Raw genomic sequence first — 27,534 nt, 5'->3', positions numbered from 1 at the left:
TCCATGAGAACACACCCATAGAAGGCAGTGGAAAAGAAAGAAGCCTGGAAAGACCATTAGATAGAGCAGCAGTGCACTTCCTTTATTACCAACAAGCCCGTTCGTCTCTGAGGAATTTAACAGCAATAGTCATACTAAAACTCAGCGTGTGGGCATCTTGAACGGCGGTGGACATTGTACTTTTCGGCTGTGTGAGGGACTGGATCATTGTTGTCATTGCAGGAGATCGTCTACCTGCCTCTACATTTGCTGTCAGATATTAAAGTGAAGCAAAGATGAAGAGCTGTATTGGCACACTTGTGGTGCTGGTACTGTTTCGGGTGGGAGAGATCGCAGAAGCGTGCAGTTGTTCCCCCGTTCATCCTCAACAGGCGTTCTGCAATGCTGATGTTGGTAAGTGCGTGTCAACAATCTAAACGGTGCTACGTCACAATGCAAAATTGTTACTATAGCGAATTGATCAGCATTAAAGTTAAGGCGTCTTTACACCGCAAAGCCTGCACGTATTGCCTATTGTTTAATGCTGCGTAAATGCAAAGTAATTATGAAGATAGAAACCTGAAACTATCCATGATTAATGAAATATATCCTCTGTCATGACAACAACAAAGTTCTCTCTGCTCTGATGCTGCTTTGTTGATGAATGCATCATCACAAGCACAGGGGCTGAGGTGGATCAGAGCTAGATATTTAAGTAAACCTCTACACACACAAGAATGCCACATAAAAGCAGTACTAAAACATGCAAACTCTGACCCACCTCTGACCTTAGTGTCAGAGGCAGCTCTTATGCCACTTTACTTCTGTGTGAATGAAATTCAGCTTCAGAATTATATTGAATATTTATTTAAAAATATATATATATATATATATATTTACTTATAATTCTTTATAATACATTTTTATTCAGATATTTATATTTTCCTAATTTCAGTTATTCCATTTTCACAATTTCATAACATCATAAAATAATTCCTGTGTAGATGCATTTATGCAGTATCTGTGCAGCATTAAACAAGCTGTGCATCTGAACTGCACTGAATCAGTTCATGCACATTTTTTGGTTGTACTTGTACCTGGATGTGTTTTTCATCCCATGAGTGTTTTTTAGGGCCTGAGCACAGATGGTGCGAGGACCCTATTGGAATTGCTCCATTATTCCATCTTATGCTTCTGTTCTATTATTTAGTGCCCAGGATAACCGTAGATAAAGTGTTCTGGCTGTTGGTCTGTTATCTTCGGCACACACATACAGTCCTGGAGCTTGAGCTGAATGACGTTTTGTGGCCTGTTTATATCTATTTATATCTGGCTTCTCTATTTCATTCCTCAAAAACAACTCATTATGTCTGAGTTTCACAGAAAGCTTTCAGCTGCCCTGAATACACAGAGCCAAAACATTTAGGATACAAAATAAGACAAAGTATTTGTCTGTTGCATGGGAAAATGATGGTGAGATGTTGTTTTGCAGAACAACAATTGTGAAGGTGACACTGATGTCTGCTGGTAAAAGACTGAAACCCAAACAGCATGATACATTCACACTATTCTTATTGACCTGTAGATTTACAGTGATTCACTGTCTAGCTGCAAGCCTCCAAATCATCTGCTAGTGTGACTCATATGTATTTTCTTTATAAAAATGTCTAGAAATACTTTAAAACAAAACATCTACAATTACATTTGTGATAACTATGGAAAACTTCACAACTATCATGTGACTCTATATGAAAATGATCATTAATTATTAATTTCAGCCCATTTTAACTGATACTTCCAACCACATCCGATCCGTGTCAGTCAGCTAGATAGCTTACATCACACAAAGCCACGTGTTTACGTTTGCATATATCAAATAACTTAATGCACGATAGCACTCTTAAAAATAAAGGTTTCAGAATGGGATTTTCACAGTGAGTCCATAGAAGAACCATTTATGGTTCCCCAAAGAACCTTTCAGTGAACAGTGAATCTAAAAATCTTTTTCCACTATAAAGAAAACCAAGCGTATTAAACTTTTGTTGTATGTAAAAGTTCCGTGGATGTTAAAGGTTCTTCATGGAACTATATTTTATATAAGAACCTTTATTTTAAAAATTGAAGGGTAAGAGACTGGTACAAAACTCTCTCACACTGACTCTGGACCATCTTATTGTTTTGCCCTGACTAGTGTGTCACTAAGTGCATCTTAGTGAGCACATTTAGATATTTTTGTCTTCAAAAATAATAATAAAGATGAAAAATTGAGGGAGAGAATGAAGTATAGAAAAGAGAACGGGAGGACAGGAGTGCTACTGACTAAGGCCTTGATTTCCTGTGCAACTGGTCTCTATCCATATTTCTCTCAGATGGAGACATAAAAAATTGCAAGAATGTTTTGCATCCCACTGGGGCTTTCCCTCCCAGTTCACGCTTAATTCAAGAGTTGTCCATAAATGATTATCTAGGTGTGCCCGCCGCTGGAACAGAACCCAAGCCCTGTCTTATGCTGCTAATAGAAGATAAGACAAATGTACACTCTTTTAAAGTGCTTTAGAGGGCTTACAATTTGATTTGAACCTGCAGAAACCATCGGAGAGCATGCATCCGACATCTGGCCGAAAGATGAGGAAAAAGCAATGAAAGTCAAGGACCTTTAAGAAATATGCATGGCATTCTTCAAACAGTGAGAAAAGCGCACTCTTTGGCTGCACTGCACGCCCTTGCCTCAGCTCACTGGCTTTGAACCAGTGTTTCTTGGATCAAGGGAGAAGGATTTTTTCCATCTATTTGTGAAAAGTTAACTTTAGTGGCTGTTCCGTGAGGTTTGCGTCTTTCCTGACTTGCAGTGGAAATGAACAGGCTATTAGCCGGAAATTAATTTAGTGCTCGTATTTCATGACAGAACGGGATGTCTGCATATTAATAAAATATCCAAAAATGTGGTTATTTGCCCTTTGCGGTCTGTAAGTGTTTTTGCCATCTTTTTGAATCTGTATTTGGTATTAATAAGGTTTCTACGTGTCATACATAAAAATCTTAGCCTTAGTCATGTGGATCCAGTCTTCCGTTCCCTATGGGAGTGACACAGCCCCATTATTTACCTAGCAGTTCACTGTTATTGAGTCATAGACGAGCACAACATGCTTTTAGAGAGTCTGAACAGTGACAGGATTGTCTCAAGATTGAAAACTGTAACATGAGCTGTGCCACTAGATTTTTTTCCCCCTTGAGCTTTTAAAGTCTGTTGTCCAGGATGCATTCCAAAGCTCAAAATATTTGTTTGCCCGCAGAACGACTGAAAAAGATAGTAGGAATGAATCTGATTTGTTTTTCTTACCAGCCAGTAGAACCTGTGATAAGTCAACATGAAATCTAAATCAACCCTCTCAAGTTTTTTAGTGCACATTCCTGATCTTACTGTGAATGATTCATGTGTGCATGTAATTCAAAATAAAAACTGTTTTTCATAAACTTTAATCAGTTACTGATGGATAAAATCAAGTCTTGACCTACACTGAACATTAGGGGTGCATCAATATTACAAATATAGAAACAGATAAGCCAATGATTATGTTCATGCTATAGCCAACAACAGGGTCGATATTGAAATTCTATTCAATTTTGTCTAATTAAACTATAAATAAAATACTAAAAACTAAAATCAGTCATTTTAAATACCACAAGTGAATTTAGGGATCACAACATTATAATGTACAGTATGAAAAATCAATATTAATTTTTTTTAGATTGGCTAAAGATTAACTTTAAGTGAGCGTTAGATGATGGCTAAGGTAATCTAAATGTAAAAAAAAAAAAGAGTAAATGAATTAAAAATCTAATAAAAATAAAACAAACTCTACAATATCAACTGATAGCTAATATGGTACTGAGAGACTGCATATCCTGTTTTACATGGAAATGTCAATTTATGCAGATAAAATGAGTTACTTTTCATGCTGACTCTACGGGCTTTGAGGATTTAAACCGCCCCATTTTCTTTGGTGTACCAACGGTTGTTTATACTGTATAAACTTCCCAACTGAAGGCCCAATTATAGTGGTCATCTGCTCAAAATATTTATCTGTTCAAATGCACTCAGGCTGGAATCGTAGTCTAGCCTGATCCTTTTTGGCAAACTGTCTAGTGACGAGCCTGGTTTCACGTCAAGGGTGTATAGACTGTAAGGGTCACAAGGGTCAGAGAGCGGGCCGGGGTGTGGTGCTGAACATTCCTGAATACAGAAGTGGTGAGGATTCCTTTGGTGGAGGGTGAGGGAAGTTATAAATTGGGGGGGGAAAAAGAGAGGAATTACCAGTGGAGGATGCCAAATGTACAAACATTTCTCACAGGTAGCCCTTTGAAAAGGTTTAGTGTAGGACCAAAGATTTCTTTTTTTGACTGCAGTACTTGAGCTCACTAAAACAATGGTGGTCATTCATGTAGAGTAACAAGGAAACAATAATGTAAAGGAGCAGTGAGACTAACGTTGCATCTGAAATCGCGTACTACAATACAAATGCATACAAATCTACATCTGCCATGTTGTTACTGTTACCTACCAGCATCAGTTGCGTCACTTCACTGCCATTCGTAAAAAGCCTCTCACGTGGGCTCATGGGATAGTAAAGTGTCCATCGAATGCACACTCCAGAATCACGGCGGAAGTAGTAGGTCATCCATGTACTTTTCGCCTACTTTTTTTCGAATACTATGTATTCGGACTAGTGCTGTCATATCGATTAAACGCATATAACATAAAACATTTTGTTTGGAACTCTCATTCCTGCGTAATAATCAAGAAACTTTGCTGCCGTACCATGGGTCCAGCAGGCGTAATGATATGACGCAGCGCCTGAAAATAGTCCCCAGCTCGGTAGACTCGACTATTTTCAGGCGCTGCGTTATATCATTACGCCTGCTGGACTCATGGTACGGCAGCAAAGTTTCTTGATTATTACGCAGGAATGAGAGTATAGTTCCTAGCCATATCAGCCTAGAAAATCGCAACTTTTCATTTTTCGTCGGTCTTAGTACACGATGTAACTACAGAAGAGTCATAAAAATATCGAAACTCTTTGGTAATTTTTTTGAGAGAGATGCTAATGGTCTTGTCCGATTCAATGATCTATGCTAAGCTATGCTAAAAGTGGTACCGCCAGACCCGGAGTTCGGCTGAATGGATTCGAAAACGGTAAAACTCAACTGTTTAACTCTGGGGGAGTTGTAAAATGAGCCTATTTCCAAAAAAAGTGGAGTATCCCTTTAATGGTTAAGACCACCAAAGGAGAGTAGAGTTGCGAACCCATGCACAGTTTATTAAAGCAAACGTGAACAAATACAAATAAACAAAACCACACAATGACTTAAACTTGACTTGAACAGACCTGACTGAACTGGCCAACAATGGGTTTCACGAACAAAGCTAAACGAGACACTAGAGCTGCACGATTAATCGTTAAAAGATTGCAATCTCGATTCAAACGACCGCATGATCTTATTCCTAAATGACAACGATTCATCCATGTCTAATAAACCTTTGAAATTTATGCGCTGCTGCTGACTCAGCGAATGCACTTAGGCTATCTATAAAACACACTTTTCAACCACACACTCAGTATTGTTATTTCCGTGTGACAAATATTCAAATTATAACACAAGTACTGGGATAAAAGTTTATAGTTTGGATATAAACACTTGATGTCTACTAAAGCAATCAAAAAAGAGCAAATCACCATTTAAATGTAATCCTGCACTTCAAATAACGATTGTATTGATTACATTGTTACGCCACTAGGTGGCGACAAGAGACTCTCAAAATATGTATTTGTCATTGAATCATTCATTCAAGAGGTTTATTCAGAAACGATGATTCATCCAGTAATGAAACAAGTGAAGTATTTATGATTGAGTCATTGAATCATTCATTCAAACTGATTTTTTTAAATAGTTCATTCAAATTAATTAAGCATTTTAAATAGACTTCAGCAAATAATATTTTGTCAGACGCTCTAGTAAATTACATGTTATTTTGTTTGATTTATAATCTGATGCGTCACAGTGACAGTTTTTCACAGTAAATTATAAGATGTTTTTTTTCTCACAAAAAACATAATTTTACAATTATTAACTGTAAAATTAATATAAATATAAACTAAATATGACAAATTTAAAGTGTAAATTGTAATTCATACTTCCATAAACCATACATTTTGCTGTAAAATTAAGTTAACCAATGTAACGTAAAGAATTGTGGGTTTCAGTGAACAATTTTTAAAATAAGCATTTTTTTTTTTATTAGCATTTGTGCAATGGAAAAGTTTCATGAATTCTTCATGGAATCTTAAATGTCAATAAAGAACCTGTATATTATGGCGCTTTTCCACTACACAGTACCAGCTCGCCTCGACTCGACTCGACTCGGCTCTGTTTGGTTTTCCACTATGTAAAAGTTGTACCTGTACCTGCTTCCAGGTACTTTTTTTCGTACCACCTCCGGCGAGGTTCTAAGCGAGCTGAGGCGATACTAAAATGTGACGTGAAAACAAGGCAGACTGCTGATTGGTCAGAGAGAATCGTCACTATTCACTGCGTCATCATTGCACGCGCCAGACGGAGTATCCTGAATAAAAAACAGCAAAAACAAAAACAAAAACATCCAAAAACAGCATACACTCGATTTCCTCCATTGTCCTGTGTGTGTGGGTAGCGGGTGTGTCTCGCGCGTCTCGCGTAAAAGATTAAGTCACGGCAGTTTCCTGCGGCGTCGCTATGACGACCTGGTACTATTGTGGAGGTACTATCTGCAATGGAAAACGGAGCGAAAAGCGAGCCGAGCCGAGCCGAGCTGAGTCGAGTCGAGGCGAGCTGGTACTGTGTAGTGGAAAAGCGCCATTAGTGAGCATTTTAGCAAACTTTTGACACTTTTTTTGTTTTAAGTATAACATTTGTTTCTTCTGTACTATTATGAACATACATCTGTACAGATTCAATGATGTGTCCCAAGAGAACAGGGTTATTAGCTTGCTTATTCAATTCAAACATACCTTGTTCTCAACTAGAAAATTGCTGCTTTAATGTCATAACCAAACCAATCAGTTCCACCTGCTACGCGGTATAAAGATCTCATCTGATCTTCTCTGAAAACTGTCACCTTCTTCCCTGGCTCAGTAAAATATGATAAAGCTCATTGCCACATTTAATAGTCCCAGACAGAAGCAATAAACAGAAGAACTCACACTGCTTTTCTTTGAATTTACTAAAGGTAAAACAGCATTGAGCGTTGTTTGTATGGCCAAGCACTTTTTTCTCTTGGTCATAAAGAAAGAGAAGAGCAGTTATCAAAAACAGATAGTTAGATAGCTAAAAATATTTAAATATGCAAGTCAGTTCCAGGAAATCTTCAACCTCCCACCGTCCCACGATTTGCAATCACCTTGTGCGTCACGTTTGTTTACCTGAACCTCATATTTTGGGTCACACACAGCATGCTGCAGTTTACGTCAGACTGTAGTGAGGATGTGACTTTTGAAAGCTTCATGTCAGACGATCTTCCCTCTTGTGTGGTTGCTCCTCCTCACAGCAAATGCTGGAAATATCTGACAAAAAACTTCCAAATGTGAAATCTTTCCCCATATGTATTTTGATAAAATGGGAAATGAATGGCATTTAAATGCAGTCAGCAAACCTCACACAAACCAGCCTTTCTCCACATCCTGCCATGCCCGCTCTGCCTGTTTATATACCCAGGCCTGAAGCAGTGGGCAGCATCCAACCATCAGTTGTCCAATTCTGACCTTTTCCATGTTGGTAAACCTCAGAATCTAAGAACATTTGCACTGGCTTTCTTGTACAAGCAACAATTATGATGATGCACGTGAATCCAACAAATGCTGTGTCCTCCATATCTGACACGCTCAGTTCAAGGTGATGTACAAACCCCGTTTCCAGAAAAGATGGGACATTTTGTAAAATGCAATCAAATCAAGAATCTGTTATTTGTTCATTCTCTTGAACCTTTATTTAACCGACAAAAGTACAAAGAAAAGATTTCCAATGTTTTTCACTGATCAACTTAATTGTATTTTTTAGAATATAAACAAATTTAGATTTTGTTGCAACACACTCCTAAAAAGTCGGGCCAGAGGCACGTCACTTTTTCTTTTAATTACACTTTTTAATTGAGAATACTAATTGTTGCAGTTTTGTAATTTTTACTCAATCTCACCTGATATAAGACATCTGCTCAACAGTCCGTGGTCGTCGTTGTCTGATTCTCCTTTTCATGATGGGTCATACATTTTCAATAAGGGACAATAATTCAATATCCACATCCTCTCTATGGTGTCTCCGAAACCACTCTGTTGTAGCACAAGCAGAATGAGGCCTGGCACATTAGGGTCTTTCACACCGGAGGAACCTTTTCATAGTTCCTAGAACTATTGGCAGTAGTTCCCGGTTTTTGGCGTGTTCGCACAGCAGGAACTAGGAATGATTTTAGTTCTAGGAACTCCTTTTGGAGGAACTAATTTAGCTCCTACTTCAGAGTAGGACTTTGAGGGGTCCAAGCGAAACCATACGCTAATAACTTTTCATTACTGTCTACTTATGTATAACAGTTCTATCTAAAAACGCATTAGACAGGACTGTTAGACAGATCGTAAACTAATGAACATGGAGAATGCGAGCACTGTGCTCAGGTTCTGGCGTTCTCAGCGCCGTCAAAATAGGTCACAACAACAAGCGCGGCTTACGTCACCTCAGAGTTCCTACTGGCGGTGCGAATGCAACCAGGAAAATGTTCCTATGGGAACCATTCGTTCTCGGGGAACCACCCTTATGGCTAGTTCCTAGAACGATCCGGTGCGACAGCCCCTATTGTCTTGCTTCCCTGGAAATATGTCATCTTGATGGCAGTTCATGTCTCTGTACAATCCAAATATATGCCTCCATGTCAGTGGTACAATGGTACCATACAAATGTTAGTCACTCATACCGTTTGCACTGATGCACCCCCCCATACCATGACAAATGTTTGCTTTTGCACCTGTTGCTGATGAAATTCTGGATGGTCCCTTTCATCTTTGGGACTGAGAACTCAATTTCCAAAAACAAGCTGAGACATGGACTCATCTGACCACTGCACACACCATCTGAGATGAGCTCGGGCCCAGTGAACTGGGCAGCATCTCTGCATTGAACAGATGTATAGCTTTCTCCTTGTGTAACAGAGATTTGAGTTGCATTTCTTGATGCAGTGTCAGACTGTGTTCAGTGAAAACAGTTTTCCAAAGTACTCATGAGCACATGTGGCTATATGTAACACAGTAGCATGATGGTTTCTCATGCAGTGCCACCTGAGGGCTCAAAGGTCATGCACATTCAACGGAGGTCTCCTACCTTGCCCCACACAGACTGAGATTTCTCTGGATTCTATGAATCTTTTCACAATATTATTTATGGTAGATGGTGAAAGACATAAATTCTTTGCAATCTTGCATTGAGAAATGTGATTTTTGAATTGTTTGACAATTCTCTCATGAAATTTGGCTCAAAGTGGTAGCCATGACCCATCTTTGCTTGCAAAGACGCTCCTTTTACATCCTCACCTATTACCAGTTCACCTGCTCATTTTGGACTGTTGCAAAAGAGTTTAACTTGGACATTCTATAATTTTATTTTATTTTATTTAGCCTCTGTCCCAACTTTTCTGAAGTGTGTTGCAGCCATCAAAATCAAAATTTGTGTCAGTGCCAATGGCTTAGTGGTCAGTGCGCCGACATGTAGCGCCTTTGCGCTCGGGCGGCCCGAGTTCGAGTCCCGGCTCGTGGACCTTTCCCGATCCCATCCCCCGTCTCTCTCCCACCTTGTTTCCTGTCATCTTTCTACTGTCCTGTCACAATAAAAGGAAAATCACCCAAAAAAACGATATATAAAAAAAATTTGTTTATACTTACAAAAGACAATTATGTTGGTCAGTGAAAACTTTGGGAATCTTTTCTATTTTTGTCAGTAAAAAAAAGTTCAAGAGTATTAAATCACAGATTATGTTTTTTAATGCATTTTACAAAATGTCCCAACTTTTCTGGAAATGGGGTTGTAATATTTTAACTGTACGAAACCATTAAAATACCATTTAATGTCTGATGATATTTAGGAAACATGCTAAGTTGTTCTAAGTGTTTGTTTTGGTCTGTGTGACTCCGCCCACTGCCCATTTACCCAATAGTATTTTGACACCCCGGGTTGGCGCAAACACAGTGAATTGTGTCAATTATGCTCGTTCCTGTTGTGTGTCCTCAATCTGGCAACCCGCGTGAGCGTTGAGTCTGAGGAGAGAGTGGGGGAAACAACTCTCTCCAATATTTTGACTCCAGTGCCCAGTTTAACCGCTAGCTGTCAATATTACATATTGCACCTTTCAGTTCATGGAGCAGATGATCTGAATCAGGTGTGTTAAATAAGAGAGGCATGCCCAGTGTGCATGAATGGTCATGTGACGTGTCATTTCCACACAAACTGACCACCAATGCAACTTTTAGACGCCATCTTTATTTTTTAGCTCAACTATCACAGAATGGAACGTTCAGGATTGTGGGATGTCAAAGTCAGAAAAGGACACATCTATGCTGCCTTCAAAAATTGATCAGATGAAGGTATTTCAGGAGCCAGGGAGTGAAGCTAACATCGGATTTGGACCTACCTTGGTGTGCAGCCTCCGAAGGCAGCATTTTTAAGCTTTCGGAGGCAGCCAGTGTAATTGCTGTTCGTTATTAAATAGTCTTCATAGACATCTATATACAGACCCTTTCCAAAAAATGTTTTTCCATAAAACGTTAAACTTCCATAGATTATAGATTCAGGGCCCACAACTTAAACGATTTCAAGTATTTAGTTGTTTATTTGTACATAATTTGGGCTTCCAGCTCATTAAACCCACGAAAACAGGATTTAAAATTTGTTGAATATTATATGAAATCACACAGTAATTACACAGTGATACCATGGTCATTGAACCAGGTTTTGGTTCTTTTGGCAGTGTGGGCAGGTGCAAATCCTGCTGGAAAATGAAGTCAGCATCTCTATAAAGCTTGTCTGCTGAAGGAAGCATGAAGTGCTCTGAAAATGTCCTGGTAGACGGCTGCGTTGAGTGGACAGCACAGTGGAGCAACACCAGCCGATGACATGGCTCCCCAAACCAACACAGACTGTGGAAACTTCACACTGGACTTCAAGCATCTTGGATTGTGTGCCTCTCCATTCTTCCTCCAGACTCTGGGACCTTGGTTTCCAAATGAGATGCAAAATTTGCTCTCATCAGAAAAGAGGACTTTGGTCCACTGTGCTTTATTAAATCCAGAGTCAACACAGCCGTCTACCAGGACATTTTCAGAGCACTTCATGCTTCCTTCATTTTCCAGCAGGATTTGCACCTGCCCACACTGCCAAAATAACCAAAACCTGGTTCAATGACCATGGTATCACTGTGTAATTACTGTGTGATTTCATGTAATATTCTAATTTTTTGAAATCCTGTTTTCGTGGGGTTTATGAGCTGGAAGCCCAAATTATGCACAAATAAACAACTAAATACTTGAAATCGTTTAAGTTGTGGGCCCTGAATCTATAATCTATGGAAGTTTAACGTTTTGAATGGAATTATGGAAATAAATAAACTTTTCCATGATATTCAAATTTTTTGGAAAGGGTCTGTAAGTTGATACAGTTCGCAGTGACCATACAGTATGGGTTTTGAATGACGGGAGAGTAAATAATGACCGAATTTTCATTTTTGGGTGAACTATTGCTTTAAATCCCCTTTAAAAATCCAGAAGTATTTCCCTGTTCATTTTCTTCATATTTAAAAAATTTACTCAATATAGGTTCTAAGCAATGAAAATTGTATTTAAGTTATTTTAGGAAGGACTCTAAAATACTTACAAACACTGTGAATGACGTAATCTGAAATTGAATAAAAAATTATGGTACAATATAAATCTATTGATTTATAGTAATTTATTTTTAAAAATAAATTGTAAAAAATATACAGAAAATATGTTCTAAAGTGTACAATTACTCTTTTCATGATTTTCAGCCGTGGAATAAAAAAAAAAAAAGTTTAAAAAATAAATAAATAAATCCAAAATCCTCTAGAGGAGCATATGCTATCGCTTAACAACCTCAGAGCTCCTAGAAGGTTTATACATTATCGTTAAAAAGCAGTTCCTATATGGAGAAAATGAATGGGATTTTAACTTCCGTAACCCAACTGTTGTTCTCTATTACAGTGAGGAATTGTGTCAGGAGTTCAAAAAGAAAGAAATGAGTTCAAAGAAACCACAGGCAGAGAGTATCCAGAGTGGAAGGAGAACAGCTCCATTCTCCAGCTCAGTTTTTACCGCTGTGGTGTAAGAGATCCAGTTTACACAATTACTTGCCATGTGGTCTTTCCATATTCATTTAGTTTAAATATTTTGTAAAGCATATATTTTCCTTCTCATTGGATCTTTTGTTAATTATTATAATGTATAATGCGTGGTAAGAATTTCACAATTAGCTAATTTTTTTTAATTTATGTCGCATGCTTGGAAGAATTTTATCATAGAGGAAAAAAAGTATATAGGCTATAACACATACACATATACATATATATATATATATATGTGTGTGTGTGTGTGTGTGTGTATGTATGTGTGTTATATGCTTTTTTAGGGAAGTTTTGAGGTCTGTCTTTTAGGGGGGGGGGTTTTCAAAGGTAAAAACAACCAAATGGCCTTTGTAATCCTTAAAATAATGTTGTGTTTGATACCTGTGAGGTGGAGTATATTCTGGTTGTTGTGGCCTTCAGTAAAGTCAGCGAGTGCTGTCTGTAAAGGTAGGAGTGGAAGAGGAGTTTGGGAGTTTTGGTGCAGTGGTCTGCCTGGGCTCCGAGCTGGTCATGATTGCTAAAAGCTGTGCAGGCATACGGAAACTCAGGATGTGGCTAGTATTTGTGGTGGGTATGTTTTCATGGAAACTATGACATTTTGATTATGATATGTGCATATGTAAGAGTGTGTAAGTCATCTATGGATGGAGCAGGCGTTGTGGGATATGCTTGATTATCGGGCAACAGGAATGTGGGTCAGGCAGGAAAAATGAAGCAGTGGGAATAAAGCTGAAGACAGACACGACAGAACATCACTCCATTTGAACTGTGAGATATAATTCCCTGCTGATGCTTGAATTATTAAATCACAAAAAATCTTGATAAACACAATGGGAACAACTGACTACAACAGCTACAGGTGACTCTCACGGAAACCTACCTTTCACCATTCACTGAAGAAATATTGGTAATATATTTTATAGGATAAATATCATCAGCACAAAAACATCAGACTGACCTGATATAAAATATCTAGACAAGCTTTGAAGTTTTAGATGAGATTGGAGTAGTCGCATTATATCTGGGGGTGAGCATCTGGACATGTTGAAAAAAAATAAAAAAAATAATATATAGGCCTATATAATATATGCAATTAATGATTTGTTTGTGTTGAGTGTGAGGAATCCCGGGGACAAACTGCATTTAATTTAAAGTTTTTATTTATTTATGTAAATACAAATCAGTAATTGAAGATGATTGTCGCTCCAAACTTGTATGACTTTACATTTTTTCTGCAAAACAGAAAAGATTTTTTGAAGAATGTTTTTGTCCATTCATTGAAGGTCAATGAGGTTTAAAGCAACAAAGGACCCCAATAACTTTCATTTTATGGACAAATAAACAACACTTTTTTTGTGTGTTCTGCAGAAGAAAGTCGGTTACACATTATTTTGATGGTCCCCTGTAGACATTCTGTTGACTATAAGAGACGTTGCATCTACGTGTCAACAAAGGCTACGTTCACACTGCAGGCTGAAACGACCCAATTCCGATTTTTTTGCCCCTATGCGACCTGTATCTGATCTTTTCATGACAGTCTGAACGACACAGATCTGATCTTTTCAAATGCGACCCAGGCCACTTGGGTATGTGGTCCCAAATCCGATACATATCCGATCTTTTGAAATGCGACTTCAGTCTGAACGGCCAGGTCGCATGTATCCGCATGTATCCGACCCGCACGTCATTGATACGCGAAAAACGTCATAATTCTGCGTTGAAGTAGTCGTCGGTTTGAAAACGGACTGCATATTCGTCGAGCTGAGGTAAATCTGCCGAACGGGTCGACCTCGACGAGCCCGTTAATAAAAAAAAATAAAAATAAAGCCCACGGCCATTATATATACGTTATGTTAACTTATTTGTGCTGAATCTGATATTAGATAGGTCAGCGGCTGCTGTCTGGCTCTTGTGTAACGGTCGCTGCGCACGCTCGTGTGTGTGTGTGTGTGTGTGTGTGTGTGTGTGTGTGTGTGAGAGAATCACAGTTAAAGTTTAGCTACTTCCGCAAACAACAAGTGACGTCGTTGAGCGTTGAGTACTCTTCTGCGCATGCGGGTCATTTCTGGGTCATTTCACGTTCACACAGGAGATCACAAAAGGTCGCATTTAATTGGAAATGTGAACGGCCTTGCAAAAAAATCGAATTTTTTCAAAAAATCGGAATTGAGCATTAAGCCCTGCAGTGTGAACGCTCTCATTAGAGTATTAGTATACTGTCTGCTAACACTTTATTGTGATGCTCCCCAACAGGCAATCTACTGACAAGAAGTAACTTTGCAACTTCATGTAAACTTACTCTACTAACCCTATAACCCCTTATTCTTCTAACCAACCCTACCCCTAACAGTCTACTAATACTCAACTAATACACTAATGAGAGTTAGTTGACTGGTCAACAGAATGTCTAAAGGGAACCATCAAAATAAAGTGTTACCAGAAAGCCATAGTTTTGAATAACAGAAGGGTAAGCAAACAATGACAGAATTTTCATTTTAAACAGAACTATCCCTTGATAGGTTCTCGACCACGACTCTTCTACATGTGACACTTAAATAGCCAATAATCCATTAGTCAAGTCAAGTCAAGTTTATTTGTATAGCGCTTTTCACAATACAGATTGTATCAAAGCAGCTTCACAGTATTAAATTAAAATAATACAACAAAGTTTGTTTCAAGAGGAATTTATTGATTGATAAATTTAAATTAAATATCCCCAAAATATCCCCAACATTAGTGAAATTTTTTATTGATTTCTATTGGATTAGCAGACAGCCCTTTTGGGTCAGCCACACCCCTGGGTGATCCTCCCCAGTCTCGTGATGTTGATAACAGAATGCTCTCTCTCTCGATGAGTGACGTCTTCAGAGTCCAGTGTGTTTGCCACTGTGTTTCTGCTCCTCACTGCAGGATGCTCCCAGAATCCTATGACGACTTGCTTGATTACTTCACCAGGAGAAGCGAGGCCTCCTTGCCCTCAAAACGGTTTTAGGCATCTGGAATTTTAAGTGCAAAACAGCTCTTAGCTTGGCTTACATTAACAATGGAACAACAATAAATTGGTTTTAGAATAAGACTATACTGATCTTCTGGCGACAAGCTGGCACGGTGTTAGCGTGCCCTATAGCTCAGGTTCCCCGGATAAACACAAGAAGCCTTGACGTACACAGAAAAGCATGCAACTTGGACAGGAGGAGGGAGGGGGCTATCGTTAACTTTAAGAGCAATGAACCCTTCATATTTGCGTCTATTCCAGCCCATAAAGTGAGCCCATGGGTGTATAATAATGGCTGTAAGTGTGTGTATGTGTGTGCGTTTTCCTTTTTCTAGTTATTTTATGTCCCTGCATCCTATATCCCCGGGCTCATATTTTCCATGGTGAGCAAGTGGCTCAAAAACTGCAACAGTCACACTTTGTGTGTTTTTCCATTTCTATCTCTGACTGTCCTGTGATATCATTCATCTATTTTTCATCCTCACATTTGGAGAAGTTCTGTCATCATTACTCACCCTCATGTCTTTTCAGAACACGTTTGATTTTCCCTGGAGCACAAAAGGACATATTTTTACCCAAGCTCCTCTTTTCTATATCATTAAAATGAATGGTGTCCATTGCAGACAAGCAATATTTTCACTTTGATGGATTCATCATGCTTCTTTTTTTTTTTTGGAGCTGGATGGCACCTGGTCCCCATCCACTTTCATTATATGGAAGAGAGCAGCAGTAACATCCTTCAAAACGTTTACTTTTTGGTTCCACGGAAGAAAATAAAGTCAGTAATACTTATATTTCGATTGGCCACTTTAGACATTCTACTAACTAGAAGTGACTTTGCAGCTTTGTGTAAACTAACAGAGTATTAGTAGACTGTCTGATTAATACCTTCCATAAAATCCGTCCTTCGGATGAGACGTAAAACTGAGGTCCTGACTCTCTGTGGTCATTAAAAATCCCAGGATGTCTTTCGAAAGAGTAGGGGTGCCAAATTTGCCCAGTGGCCTCTGTCCATCACGGCCTCCTAATCATCCCCATATACCGATTGGCTTCATCACTGTCTCCTCTCCACCAGTAAGCTGGTGTGTGGTGGGTGTTCTGGCGCAATATGGCTGCCGTCGCATCATCCAAGTGGATGCTGCACATTGGTGGTGGTTGAGGAGATTCCCCCCTACTATGTATAGCGCTTTGAGTGCCGAGAAAAGCGCTATATAAATGTAAATGTAATGAATTATAACACTTTATTGTAATGCTCCTCCAAAAGACATTCTACTGAGTAGAAGTAACTTTGCAACTTGCAACTCATTCTACTAACCAGAACACTAACCCATACCCCTAAACAGTCTACTACAGTCTACTAATACTCTAATGAGAGTTAGTTGACATGTAGTTGCAAAGTTACTTATAGTAAGGAGAATGTCTAAAGTGGACCATTGAAATAAGAGTAACCAAAAAGTAAAATGGGTTTGGAACAACATGAGTAAATGATGACAGATTTTTCAATTTTGCGTGAACTATCCCTTTAACCTCAATTAGCCCTGAGAGTTTAAGCAGCGAGTCTAATTCAACTTGTAAAATCCAGTTTGTCTCATAAACTGTGCTCCATTTGTATAAGTAGTTTTGCAGAAATGTTCCTGAGCATACCTCGATTGAAACAAGCTGTCCTAACAAAATACACAGCAGATCCAAACAGCTGGCAAAGCAAATCGATGCTACGGAAAGACTGCCTGTTTATGAAAGGACAGGGTGGGGTTAAGGAGGAGCAGCCCTGGCTAATATGTTAATGCTTCAGAACTCTTTGAATATGTTTTTTTCTGACTGGAGCAGAGGAGGTGTTATTGCTTTGGGTAGGCCGTAACTTCAGCAGCTGTAATTGGAGGTCGGCTTTACAAGACAGCTGCTGCGGATGAAGGCCTACTTGAGAAGCTGTCTCAATTCATTTTCATCTGCAGCTGATTAACACGAAACTGTGCGCAGTAAATCTTTTCTCCTTTTTTAGAGCTGTTTTTGTTTTTCCTGGGTTCAGTCAACGGGACAGCTTTCAGACACTCATAAGTTCTCTTTGGGTGTATTTCCAATCAACTGAACAGGAGTAGGATTTCCATTTGCTCAAAAATGGGTCGCTGATTCACATCCGTTCTGAAAAAGATGCAGACAGTATGAAAAAAACAATGATGAAGTGAATAATAAAATGCAACTGATTGTGAATAGTTAGAATATAAACAATAAATAGGCTTTACCTTTTAAAAGGGAGATGAAAAGGCTTAATATATTTTTGTTACTGACATCAAAGTTGTACGCCCAATCAAACTTTTTAAATCACTCAAAACCCATTTCTTGCTAAAGTAATATTTAAATAAATTTAAATATGCTTATCTTTGCATATTAGGTCAAATGTGTTCAGTTATTGCTAAAGTGAATGTAGTGACCAGACTTTTCAGTATCTCTGCTAAAAATACCTACGTTGTGTTTTGGATGCTGGGATCCCCACCAGGCTTCTTAACCATCTTAACTGACAAGACTGACTTCATCAGTAAGTTTTGATGGTAAACAGCATAGTTATGATTGTCCACCAGCTACACCAGCACCAAACCTGAACTAACTTGCATAAAAGACCAATTCATGCTGGTCTAAGCTGGTCTTTCCAGCAGGGTTGGTAGAAGCCAACATGGGCAGGTTGTGTGACATTCCCTTCATCCAAGAAAGTTTTAAACAATAGAAAATAAAACACATTAAATATGGGTTTGCTTCTGTGTTGGGTCATCACTTATTTTTAATGAACTGTAGAGAACAACTCCAGTAGACCATGCATTAAAAAAGGGTAACAGAACTCTGTGAAGTCGGTTGATTTTGTGCAATGGGCATCTGACTTTCACATGAAATACCCTAGAGACTTAAAATATCTGTTCCCCTTTCTTGTTCTTGCCAGAGGCACTGCAAACACAAATAAATGTTGCATATTGACACTGTTCCTCATTTTAGGTCACCAAATGGCTACACTGTGGACATGGGGAAAGGACTGGTTATTTTTGGGTGAATACATCGCAAAAAGTGTGACTTCCAGTATATTTCTGGACAACTTAATAAACAGTTTGCCAAGCAGCGAAGTGATCAACCCGTTTACTGAGACAAGTTTAGCCTTGAGGTGGACATTAGCCTGTAATTGCTTCCTCATTGGTTTCCTAGGCAAATGTAGACAAGACCAACAGGTAAACAACAACAACTTCATTTTATAGCTTATAAGCAGTACATTTCACAGCCCATTGGTGAAGTGTGTTTCGTATTTGGATTAAATAGAATTTAGGTATGTCATGTAAATCATAGAATGCATTAATATAAACATAACATTAAACATAAAATCATTCATATACAAAGGTTTCCACTAACATTTAACAACTAGTAAGTGTCTATACTTGAATAGAATATTTATTGTTCTATAATGTAAAAAACAAACAAATTTCTTTTAAATGTTTTGCTTGAAGTCTGTGTATGTGCTATATAAGCCTGTGTATGTGCTATATTTCTTTAAAATAAATGGCACCTGGTTTGATAGTTTGTTGTATTACACAGCTCTCTGGATTACTTGAATCTAATTGGTCAAATCACAGCATTCAGTCAGATATTTTTGTATAATGACAGCTGAACTGACCATTGTCCAAGGCAACCAATATCATTTACTGTGATTAGTTAAATACTCATTATTGTTATTAATATCAATACTTCATGTCCATTTATTTTATTTTATTTTATTTTATTTTATTTATTTTATTTATTTTATTTATTTTATTTATTTTATTTATTTTATTTATTTATTTTATTTATTTTATTTATTTTATTTATTTTATTTATTTTATTTATTTTATTTTTTTATTTTATTTTTTTATTTTTTTATTTTTTTATTTTTTTATTTTTTTTAGTGGGAAAATGCATATTCATCTGGTCATTATTGCAAAGTACATCCTTTCAAAATTACCTAATCACCCAATCAGTGATTTGCAATAATAGCCGATGATTGCATACATAGTTCTTTACAAATACATGCAAAGACACCCAAAGGCTTACAGGGATAGTTTACCCAAAAATGAAAATTAATTTTCTCTCCCTCACATCGTTCCAAACCTGTATGACTTTTTGGGTTGCACAAAAGAAGACATTTTGATCAGAGTTTTTTTTTTTGTCCATACAATAATGTAATACAAGAAGTCAATAGGGTCCAGTGTTGTTTTGGACGTTCACATCATGGAAGATAACTATAAAGATAACGATAAATATATAGTTCTGAAAATCGTTCTCAATATTAAAGAATAGCAGAGTTCACACCACAACTATAACAATAACGGCACAGAGAAACAATATACTTGGAATCATTTTTAGAACGATTTTATCCAGCTGATGAACGATAAAAACACTGACAGCCAATCAGAATCAGTCGTACTATAACAAGCTTGAGCATTTAAAGCGGCAGACAAGCACGTGTTTCGAAAAAAACGGAACAATATCGTCCGCTGGTGTGCTATGCTAATTTAGTTATCGTTATAGTTATCGCCCTTGGTATGAATGGCCTTTAGCCCGAGGATTTTGTCACACACATCAATCAGAAATCTCTCATGATCTTTGATTAATGATCAACTTCTCGTGTAGTTTCCCCCCCCCCCCCCCCTGTCCATCAATAACAAATAGAATGTATTCCGGTTGACCTCATTAATGACAGAAATCATAAAGCCCATTCACGCCAAGGACGATAGATAACAATAAAGATATAGTTTCAACAAAACAAAAAATAGCAGAGTCCACATCACAACTATAAAGATAACGGCCCAGAGGAACGATATCGTTGTAATCACTTTCAATGTGAATTCTTTTTTATTTATTTATTTTTTCAGCTGATGAATGACAAAAACACAGAGAGCCAATCAGAATCCATCCTGCTTTAAATAGCTTGAGCATTTAAAGTGGCAGACGACAAAACTGCAGCTCGCACTCATAACAAACAGAACATTATCATGCGTTGATGTGGATGCTAATATAGTTATCGTTCTTGGTGTGAATGGGGCTTAAATCTATAAATGTACAGTCCATTCGTAGACCCCTCCTTGAAATCTCAGTAAGCCTACATTTAACGGATAAAATATGTCAAATAGAAATTATTACAGCTTATCGCAAACAATAAAGCATGAAATCATTGTATAAAAATGTGATACACTAGTTTAAGCAGCAAAGTTTGTATAAATGTGCTGCACAGTTTATGTTAGAAGGTTTGCAGCTCTGTGTACACTTCTGTCAAAGTAAATCTATGAGAAGAGTAAGTCTGTATGAGGAGGACAGGGAAGAAGTTTGTGGAGAGTAAAGGGCTTTCGTGTGGTAGTGGTTGAGATGCTTATTTTTGTCCCCGTAACTTCCATGCTATGTTTCCGTGCAGTACTTTAGTGAAAAAATAACAGCCATCTAAAAATGATTAAGGAAAATAAGGGTGAGTATAAAAGGCAAGAGATTGAATGAGTCAGCGCAAGGTTGTCATGTGTCAGCTTCTTTAGGAGAGGCGTCTCTGCCGCATGTTGGCTGACCTGACAAAGAGAGCTACAGAGAAGCTGGACAGCTGCAAACGCTCAACTTTCAGGAAATGGGATTTGGGTTTGGGGGCATGACTCTCTTTATATGAGAGTGATCGCTCCATGGTGTTTAGACAAGGCCTCAGATGAGAGGTGGCATGGAGAAAGTACAGTACAAGAGTCATGTGCCTTTTCATCTTTTCATGATGATGCTACAGAATCTCTACAGGCCTTTTGCTGTAGTTTGTATATTCTACTGAGTCCAAGTAGCGGTGGAAAAACATTGAGAAGATTCCACAATCAAAAAATGATTCTTTGGCTGAACTTAATTTAGTTGTTGACTGTGGTTTCAAACTTTGGAAATGGGTTTTCTTAAAGGGATAGTTCACCCAAAAATAATAATTGTCATCATTTACTCACCCTCATGTTGTTCTAAACCTGAATGAGTTTCTTTCTTCTGTTGAACACAAAATAATATATTTAAAAAAATATTGGTAACCAGACAATATTCAAGTTGTCAGAACTTCACATTTCAAGTTGACTAAACTTAATATTTTAAAGCAGCTTGAACACTTAATTTTTTAAGTTGGAACAACAATTTTTACAGTGATATAAAGACACAGATGTGTACAGAGGGATATTTTTTTCCCGTTTTTGAGGATGATTCACTACTGTTCATTAATTAGGTTAAGAACAAATTCATGTGCATACGCAAGTGTTGTGAATTAGGTAGTATTTTTCATGAGAAGTTCTCCTGTGCGTTTTAACACGAATAATCCATGCAATTATTAATTCATGAAATTTACCTTTTTATTATTCTTTTCCCTGCAGTAATCAGGGCCAAGGTGGTTGGGAAAAAAGAGGTGGATTCTGGGAATGATATTTATGGGAACCCTATCAAGCGGATCCAATATGAGATCAAGCAGATCAAGGTAAGGGATGAAGATGACGGCTGTCTTTTTACAATGAAATTGCATTGAATTGAAAGAGGATCTGTTGTTCTCTTTCAGATGTTCAAAGGCCCAGACCACCACATTGACGTGATCTTCACCGCACCCTCATCTGCAGTGTGTGGGGTGACGAATTTGGACACTAACGGCAAAAAGGAGTACCTCATCTCAGGTAAAAGCTTGTTATTTTTCTGCAGCTCTTGTTTTTTGGTCAAATAAATGTGCAGTTTAACCACAAAACGCTATTGGTTACAGCCTTCACAGCAAAGCACTTGCCAGTTGGCACACGCTCCACTCAAGGTGATCCTTTTTCAAACTGGACAGAAGTTTACAAACCGTGACTTAGTGATGTACAGTGTGCTGAATTTACAGCTTGGTTTCAATACTCTTCTCTTCTCTCTAATGAACTTGCTGAGCAGGCAACTCTGAAGGGAAAAAACACAGAATATAAAAGAACGTCAAAAGATGAACACAGACAACTTCTGGTTTCCCCATCTCGGATCATTCCAGCAGAGCCCAAATTACAGAGTTGACAAGGCAGAGGTCTGTGGAGGGTAGCAATTGCCTTTAAAGCTGAAGTTTTAGAGGAGGAGGGGAGGTAAAATAATGAGAGAGCTGATCCTGTAGTGCGGAGTAACTGCTGAGGTTGTGTTTTCAAGGCACACACTCTCTCCTCCACACAGAGCAGAAACTACCCAGGTTTCAGGTTGAACCAGAGCAGACTTTTAGAGACCTTTGCTTTGAGCAAAAATAGAAACCATCTTGAGGTTGTTTATGTCGTTGCATGTCCCCTCCCATTCTGCGAAGTCCGCGGTCCACCGTCAGGGTTCACAAGCTTTTTGCATGTAGTGTTTTTCACCAAATTTAGGCTTTGACTCTGCAGTGACCTCCATAACGTGGGACAGCACAATAGATGACTAACAGGGGTGTACAGTTTATTCCTGAACAAAACAACATTTGGTAAACGTGGCAACTTGTTATCGTGTTCTTGTGTGCTGTTATTTTGTCTGTTGGGCCTCACTGTGCCCGTGACTATCAGATGTACGTAGATGGTTCAAGATTGTTTTGTCTGCACATTGTGTTTCCAGGCAAGGCGGAGGTCAACGGCAAGATGCACGTGACTCTGTGTGATCTCATCATGCCTTGGGAATCCATGAGTGCCACCCAGAAGAAGAGCCTCAGTCAGCGCTACCAGATGGGGTGTGACTGCAAGGCGAGTGTATTTCTCCTGTGGACAAATAATAATCATTACTGTCAAACATGCTGTAAACCAGGGTTGTGTAAAATTCGGAATTGGAAGAACTGGCTGTGTTTCAATTCATGGGTTTAATCTGAATTGAATTGGTCATGACTCACAGGAAGTTGAATTGAATTAGAATGACAGAAGGAGGAATCTATCCATCTATCACTCCATTAATTTGTCTATCTATCCATCCATTGTATCTATCATTCCATCCATCCATTGTATCTATCTATATCCATCCATCACTCACTCCATCCATTCATCTATTTATCTATCATCCATCATATCATTTCATCCATGCATTGTACCGGTATCTAACATTCTATCTATCTATCCATCTATCACTCCATTAATTTGTCTATCTATCCATCCATCCATTGTATCTATCTATATCCATCCATCACTCACTCCATCCATTCGTCTATTTATCTATCATCCATCATATCATTCCATCCATGCATTGTATCTATCACTCCATCCATCATCTATTCATCTATCCATCCATCCATTGTATCTAACATTCCATCTATCTATCTATCTATCTATCTATCTATCTATCTATCTATCTATCTATCTATCACTCCATTAATTTGTCTATCTATCCATCCATCCATTGTATCTATCTATATCCATCCATCACTCACTCCATCCATTCGTCTATTTATCTATCATCCATCATATCATTCCATCCATGCATTGTATCTAACATTCCATCTATCTATCTATCTATCTATCTATCTATCTATCTATCTATCTATCTATCACTCCATTAATTTGTCTATCCATCCATCCATTGTATCTATCTATATCCATCCATCACTCACTCCATCCATTCGTCTATTTGTCTATCATCCATCATATCATTCCATCCATGCATTGTATCTATCACTCCATCTATCATCCATCCATCCATCATCTATCCATCCATCCATTGTATCTAACATTCCATCTATCTATCTATCTATCTATCTATCACTCCATCTATCATCCATCCATCCATCCATCCATCCATCCATCCATCCATCATATCATCATTCCATCCATCCATTGTATCTAACATTCTATCTATCTATCTATCTATCTATCTATCTATCTATCTATCTATCTATCTATCTATCTATCGGTATCTATCTATCCATTTTTCTATATATATATATCTGTTCATCCATCCATCCATCCAGCCTTTAAATCTTCAAACCTCAAAGCTTTTTAAACTTTTATACCTTGAGTTACACAAGAATAAGTTAGATGAAATAGGTGTAACTTGTCCTGCACTGTTCATGCTATGGGCAGAAATTTTACCCCAAATTTTGCAGCTTGTTGAAGCGGATCAAGCTTTTGATTTTCACCTGTTGGACAAAAAAAAAAGTGAAAGAAATACACACTTATAGTAACATTTTTGTTTATATTTTTGGGCAAAAAAGTTTTTAAAACACACCTGATGCATTGCTGTTACCTTTAGTACATCATCTGTTTTTTAACACACTACTTGCACTATTTATACTACAAAATTGTGTAGAATATCCCAGAAGTAAGCAAAAACGCACTTATAGAGACTTTAGGGTGTACTCCTGAGTTGAGTCCCTAAGCACCTACTTACTGTAGCTAATATTTAATAATAAAATGTAGCTTATATTTAAGCAACTCAAAGCCAACCTAACATACTTTGGTTAAAAAATACTTTTCAGTATCACACCCTGTTAACAAACATTGTTTTTGCTACACCCAGATCACACGCTGTGCGACCTTCCCATGCGAGATCAATGCCCCAGAAGAGTGTCTGTGGACAGACTGGGTGACGGAGAAGATAATTCACGGCCGCCAGTCCGACCACTATGCCTGCATCAAGAGAGGAGACGGCTCCTGCGCCTGGTACCGTGGAGTCGCGCCACCCAAGAAAGAGTTTCTGGACGTAGAAGACCCTTAAAGTATCTCTCTCTCCCTCTCCACATCACCCAATCTGAGATTCTTACAAATATCATAGATAAGGTGTAAGTTAATATCGACATAAAGACAAAACTTTACCAAATTGAAATTTAAACATCTTAAGGCTAGATTAGTGTACAGTCTTCATTAGATATCGCAACATGAGATAGAATGGAGCGAAAGTAACGACCCCACCCAAGGCATCGTGTGAGGGACAATCTTTAAAACGAGAGCACTTTCTGCCCCCCAAAACAGCGCTTAGGTTTCTCTCTGCAAAAAGGACTGAACAATCTCCACAATCTCCCAAAACTGCAGTCTCTCAGCTCATTTCGCATTTTCAATTTCTGGTATTCTGGTCCAAACCCACCCGGGGTGGTAGTGAAAGTATTACTTTTGAAGGCAGTGTAATTTCCCAAAGCCATGCCAATTGGTCCACTCAGATAAATGGTGAGGCGGGACTTCCCAGATAGTTCAAAGATGTGCAGGGACCTGGAAAGAACTTAAGACAGCTGGGGTTTGGGAAAAAAAACAAAAATTAAAGACCAAAGTCGATGTCGTTAGACATGAATTTGTGATGGAAACAAAATTTTGCTGCTGACCAAATTATTGAATGTTGAACTGTTGTATATGAAGCTGTTCTTCATTTCACCTCCACTGCTTTTCATCATCGTTTCATGGTGCATCCTTCATATATATATATGAAAAATGAAGGAATAACTATGTTAACATCTATTATTCTGACGACAGTTCATAATTAATTAGCAATATACAATAAGTTCCTCTAATTCGATTTTTTTTATGCACATTTATGAATCAATCATCCCTAATTTGTTTTTTTAGTATGTTTGTTTACCTTTTTGAACCTTTAACTAGTCTCAAACACCTACGATGTGTCAGTTTTATGCATTTATTCCTCCGTTAATAGTTCAGTGATGATACTATTTAAACTTGTTGCACTTTTTAAAGACAAAACCAAGAGGACTGTCTCCTCTTTTTTGTAACTCTCATTTTCAATGCTTTCGTTCTTGTTTTGCAAATGCTTTAGCTTTAAGCATTACAGCATCAGTTATCTAAGATCCTAGTGAGCTCTTTTACCTTCCGTATTGTTCTTTTATGTGTCATTAGATTATATACCCGAAGAGGTATGTAAGACTTTAGTTGCCATGGCAATGGGAAGACCCTTCGTTTTGCCCTAGAGTAAAACAAGGCTGATTGGATTGGCATGCAAAGACACAGGCCTATAGCATGCGCTGAGAAAGAGGAAGCAAAGAGCGGGGTTCCTTCCTTCTGTGATGTCAATAAACTCAGGAGTTTATTGGCAGCTTGAGAAGAAGGCACAGAGTTGGGTTGTTGCAACTGTCCCCTGATTGGGCGTTGCCAAGTCACGTGATTGACTGAGGGTGAGGCGTTTGAATACTAGTTGCTAGGCGCTTCGTCAGGCTGAACCATGTGGCCCGATGTGGTCATAGTGTTAGAGAGAAAAAGAGAGAGGGAGTAGACAGACCGCTGATGAACTGACGAAAGCAACAATAAAAGTGTTGATCGATTTGGACGATATAATGCATCACAATCATTGTATAAAATCAACACAGAGATCATTTGTATTGACAAAGGGAGCATTCTTATGGGTAATCGTTCTATTCATGCCTTTCTATTTTGGCTATCAGTGTTCCAGCATAAATGTATGAAGCTTTTTTTTTTTTTTTTTGCTTAAGTGTAATTTAAATTAAGATTTTTGTTTCAATATCCTCACTTCTTTCTTCATACCAGAAGCATTGTCATAAACAAGCTTGAACTCTTACGAATAGGCTATATAAATCTACAAGGTTAATGTTTAATATGCATCGAGCTATAACTACTTAAACTGCTTTGTATTAATTGTTATTGAACTTTAATGGCGTAAGTTAAATGATTTTTGTTTCCACGTTTCTACTTTTTTTTTTTAAATGTGTTATTACCTTTGATTTATATGATCATTGTGTCATTTTTACCAGTCTTTGTCTTTCTCTTTTATGATTTGCTGAAAAGAGCAGGAATGTGAGACCTAGTGTCTGAACCACATGATAAAAGTTGTGGTAGAAGAACCAGACTATGCATGTCTTTGATGCTTTTGTAATTCCCATGTGGATGTTCACTTGACGGATAAATATACAGTATTACCAAATAAAACATTAAACTACATCAGCTCGTCCCATTAGTTTTTTTTTAAGTTTATGAGTATTTATACATGTGTGTTTATGAATTATTTAATCGTAAAGTAATATAATTGAAAAATTCATAATTGATTTTATATATATATATATATATATATGTATATGTGCAGGAAAAATACATACATACATATACATACACAACAACAAAGATACAACAGTTGTTTTGTTAATTGATGTTGTGGAAATGTGGAAACTTGGCTAGTATAGTATGTTTTTGCCCATCAGGGTGAACATTTGACAAGTGCTGCCTAT

General features: G+C 37.9%; 1 protein-coding gene across 1 annotated transcript; it reads left to right on the top strand.

The window, feature by feature from the left end:
* On the top strand, positions 1-27,250 carry timp2a (TIMP metallopeptidase inhibitor 2a). The gene is made up of 5 exons (XM_082153023.1): positions 1-393; positions 21,782-21,882; positions 21,961-22,072; positions 22,989-23,113; positions 24,873-27,250. The coding sequence occupies exons 1-5, from the start codon at positions 276-278 to the stop codon at positions 25,068-25,070; spliced, it is 654 nt and encodes a 217-aa protein (XP_082009149.1). The 5' UTR covers positions 1-275; the 3' UTR covers positions 25,071-27,250.
* Positions 27,251-27,534: the final 284 nt, after the last annotated feature.

The sequence above is a fragment of the Leuciscus leuciscus genome (genome assembly GCF_965113295.1).
Source record: "Leuciscus leuciscus genome assembly, chromosome: 21".
NCBI classification, from domain to species: domain Eukaryota; kingdom Metazoa; phylum Chordata; class Actinopteri; order Cypriniformes; family Leuciscidae; genus Leuciscus; species Leuciscus leuciscus.
Note: the sequence above shows the minus strand (reverse complement) of the source record. Positions and strands in the feature narration are given on the sequence as shown.

Coding starts and splice junctions, on each gene's coding strand:
- timp2a (XM_082153023.1), top strand. CDS start 276: ATGAAGAGCTGTATTGGCACACTTGTGGTGCTGGTACTGTTTCGGGTG. Junction 394..21,781: donor GTTCTGCAATGCTGATGTTG/GTAAGTGCGTGT, acceptor TTTTCCCTGCAG/TAATCAGGGCCAAGGTGGTT. Junction 22,073..22,988: donor AAAGGAGTACCTCATCTCAG/GTAAAAGCTTGT, acceptor TTGTGTTTCCAG/GCAAGGCGGAGGTCAACGGC.